This window comes from Pyxicephalus adspersus, chromosome 2 (genome assembly GCF_032062135.1).
Source record: "Pyxicephalus adspersus chromosome 2, UCB_Pads_2.0, whole genome shotgun sequence".
NCBI lineage: Eukaryota > Metazoa > Chordata > Amphibia > Anura > Pyxicephalidae > Pyxicephalus > Pyxicephalus adspersus.
The window spans coordinates 70,451,111-70,455,246 of NC_092859.1; the positions used below are offsets into that span (position 1 = coordinate 70,451,111).

Below are 4,136 nucleotides of genomic sequence, written 5' to 3' on the forward strand. Positions count from 1 at the left end.
CGGTCGTCCGGACGATGGACGACACCGACTGTACACACGCCAGATTTTCGCCCGATAATTGGCCGATGCCGATTATCGGGCGATAAAAATCTGACGTGTGTACGTAGCTTTAAACAGGGAATCAGACATTCCCTCTCATGGTAATCTTCCAGGTTCATGCCTTTCAATGGCAGTAATTGATTTCCACCAGGCAATGTTTGAGGGGATGATAGATTCCCTATTTTATATATAGAACCCTAAAAGTGAAATTTCTGTGCCATAGTTCCAATCTTATTTCCTGTCCACCTTGGAGTTTTAGGTATCTCTCCCCTCATTGGGGAATTCCTACTACTCATTTTGCAATCTTTATAATATATCAGTATCCAACAATGAGTGCGTGATCCCCTACCTCTTCACCATAATGGTTGAAACAGGAGACAAGGGAAAATTTTATTTTGGTGGCAGAGATCTTCTATAGGAAGGAAAATCTCTCCAAAAAGACAGAAGGATGAACATACAGAACCTGACAAGTTTTATCTGCTACTCTAATCGAACACTTTAAAAATGTCTTTGCATAGATTAGGTATAGTTTAATATACCTATTATATTAGTTTTAGATAGTTTAATTTCTATAACCATCATTTTGGAAATCCTGTAAACCATATAGAAATGTCTGATGTATATTTGCATTGGCAGGTATCTAAAACTTCTTGGCAATCTGTTATGACCTTCTTCAAAAGTCTGAGCTGGAAGCAAGCATATTTATATTTTCAAACAGGGTACTGAGTTATTTCTGCACATTTACTGCATAAATGCTGACCTTTCTGCTTTTCTGTTATAGGCTACTTATTGGCACCTCAGCATTGAAACCTTTGCAGCAATGAACTGGTCAGACTGGCTTGGTAAATTGAAGTACCTCTTTGCAATCCTGCTAAGGAAACTAACTACATTGACTAGATTCAATCCAACTTTTTAGAAGCTGATTTTTTCTGAATATTTCTACCTGTATACAAAACAAACTTGTTTCAATTTTAAGGTTCTAATTCCGTGTCTCAAGTGACAAATCACTATCCTAGACAGCAGAACAAGTTTTAAACCAGTTGTTTTTGTTTCGACTTTCATTGTGTTCTTTTCTGTTGTGCATTTCTTTGTTTTACAGGCTGGTTAGTCTGCATTTTATGCTATGGACTGGAGTCCATTAGGACTTGTATAGTAAGCCTGGAGCATGACCACTCTGCACATCTACTTGTAAGTTGCACCTGACAAGGAGCACTACTATTGATTTGTATTTAATAATTAATGTATTCTGGAGACGGGAAAAACTCTCAGGCATCGCAAAGCTTTCAGTCATTTCAGGGCTATAATGACTCAAGTTTGGATGATTGTTTTGTAACGGGATTTTTGAAACAAACAAAATGGAGATGGAAAGTCAGAGACATAGCAGCATCTTCTCCAGATTTTCCAGGAACTACAGGTCTGAAAGCAGCATCAAGTCTTGGTATAACACCTGCTATTCTCAAGAAAAAACAACTTACTCCTTTTGGAAAGCTTTACATAGACAAGCTTCAGCATTCGGTAAGTGTCATTATTTACCTTTTTCTCTGTAAAAGGAGGGGTTTTCAAAATTTTTTTGTAGGTTAATTCAGTAAGGCAGGCCAGTAAACCCTGACTATTTTGCTACAGATTACAATAAAAAAAAATAACTGATATGTAGACATGGCAAACAACTGACAACTAAAAATACTTCTTTTCTCTATTTTTATTTTGCATTGCATCTAGTGCACCCAATATTCTGCAACCTTAGGGTTTCTGTCTCCATGTATGAACTGCAGCAATGGCTGCGTGTAATTGTTTCGCTTACATTTTCTTTAATCATCTCGTATTCATAGCTTGTGCACAATTTGTCCCTTTAAAAAAACCTTTCATAGCAACAATCTAAATATCATATTTTCCTGGGTCCTCTGAGGTCTACACCTGCCACAACAATGTGGTAAAACACTTCCCCTGCTATAGTTCCTATAGAAGGTAAATACCATATGGTTCCTATAGGGAATATATACCACCATATTATCAGCCCATGATATTTACCACTTTGTAACTAAAATACAGTTTTATAAGTAGAGTGCCCCTTGTCCTAAAAGTGTTTATTAACCTTGCAGCAAGGAACTAAATATGTGCCACTGCGTATATTCCTAGTTCTCAGTCTCATGGCCAATAGTAAAAATTACCCATAGCTAAAACTCAACTCTTATCTCTCCATCACTGGTATCAACATGTTCACTTGGTCTTCTTTCTGGTTTGGATTTTCAGCCATCCTGATTGGCCAAGCTGGAATGAAGTAATGACATTCCATCGTTCCTGGAACCCAAGTATGCAGGGAGTGTACATGCATACATGCATACATGCAACAAAAGAATGTGAACAAACTGCTACATTTGTTTTTTTGCAGATAGGATAGTCCCTGTTCTTTCTGCAATAAAGAACTGCCTGTTCACTATGACCATACTGCTAAACTAGGTCTAAGGTTTAAACATTTATATATATATACATATATTCCACACACACACATTACATTTATATCCATTAAATAACTGAAAACTGTTCTGCATTCCCTCATTCCCAGCATATCCACTGTGCATAGTTAGTGCAGCAGTACAATATGTACCTATTTATAAAACTGTGTTCTAACTAATTATTTTCCATATTTGTGCCTCTGCCTGAATCATTAGTTCTGAATAAACGGATGGCATATTTTTCTTTCTGATTCATTCTTCAGGGGGACAGTACCAAGTTTTTCTTTTTTTTTTTTTATGTAAATGCCAGTAAACATACTAGAAGAAAGCTAAAGGTAAAAATAATGAAAAGGTTCTTACAACAGTTTAGTATGAAGAATGATGTTGATGTGAATTTACATTTCAAACAGAGATACAGTATTTGTTCGGATTTACACCTGATCTTCGGGTATAAAACTCCCTCAACCCCTTCTAACTTACTGCTGGGATAAAAATCATTAGGTGCCTAAAGCCTTGGTAACTTGATGTTCTATTACATTCTGCTTAGTTCCTGCTTACATTCTGATCAGGTTCTTCCAAGTCAAAGTGGACACATCCTATTGGCTGGCTTTTCTGAATGAGCCAGAGATTATGTCATGGGGATAAGCAGGGAAAGGCCATTGCTGCATTGGATCAGTGGTTCCCTGAGAAGTTATGCTGTCAAGTGACCTGAAAGACAGATTTAGGTAAGTATATCGCTTTTCACAAAGTAAGACCTGGTTTCATCCTGTGGGATGGGTTGGTGGTACTGAAGGGATGCATTTTCATGACACAGGATTCCCCAACCTCCTGTAGCTTTACCTAGACCAGAAGCTGCAAATGTGGAGTTCATCTGCAGCACCACCTAGTGGTGAAATGTGGTGTTAACAACACAAGTACTTTATCATTCTATAAAAGCTGATGAATAAACAAACAAAACATTAAAACCACTGACAAATGCAGTGAATAACATTTTTACAATGGCATCTGTAATGTGTGGGATAAATTAGGTATTAAGTGAAAAGTCAGTCCTTGAAGTTGATGTTGGAATTATGTTTAACAGGCAAGCAATCTGAGTCACATTGTTGTACAGCTTTTCTGATCAATTCCCCCTAATTTATGAGAAGTGTTAGTGGAATTTCTTAAGCAACTAAGGTGCTTTAGGATCATCCATAGAAACTCAAAATCTCTATTTGATCTCTCTTTGATTCTTCAATATAGTCATGTTTCCTTGATGGATTGAAGCACAGAATATATAAAGGACCACAATTACCTTTGTATACAGGTACTGTATTTGCTAAAGTGTATGCTGTAGTGCATTGTTAAAGCCACCAGCTGGCTTATGCATGTACATCTAAACACCTAAACACGAGTTCTTTATTGTAGGACACTTGCCGACTGATTAATTTCAGTGCCTGTCCCTCATTTAGAATCAAGTCTCTTTTTACTTCTTTTTCCTTCAGTTGTCCCACTTTTTGGGTTTAAATAAATATATATATATATATATATATATATATATATATATATATATGCATTAATCGCCTTATCCAGACTCCAAAGTAGTTTATGCCTTTTTTGAAAGATAATAACATGGCAATGGTTTGCGTACTAAGCTTCAGGATGGAG

The 4,136-nt window shown here is 36.7% G+C and overlaps 1 protein-coding gene across 1 annotated transcript in view; it reads left to right on the top strand.

The window, feature by feature from the left end:
• Positions 1 to 1,278: 1,278 nt before the first annotated feature.
• SH3TC2 (SH3 domain and tetratricopeptide repeats 2) overlaps positions 1,279 to 4,136 on the top strand; it is a 61,364-nt gene continuing 58,506 nt past the window's right edge. The window contains exon 1 of the mRNA XM_072398991.1: positions 1,279 to 1,554. Coding sequence (XP_072255092.1) covers positions 1,279 to 1,554 — 276 coding nt within the window. The remainder of the gene's footprint in view (positions 1,555 to 4,136) is intronic.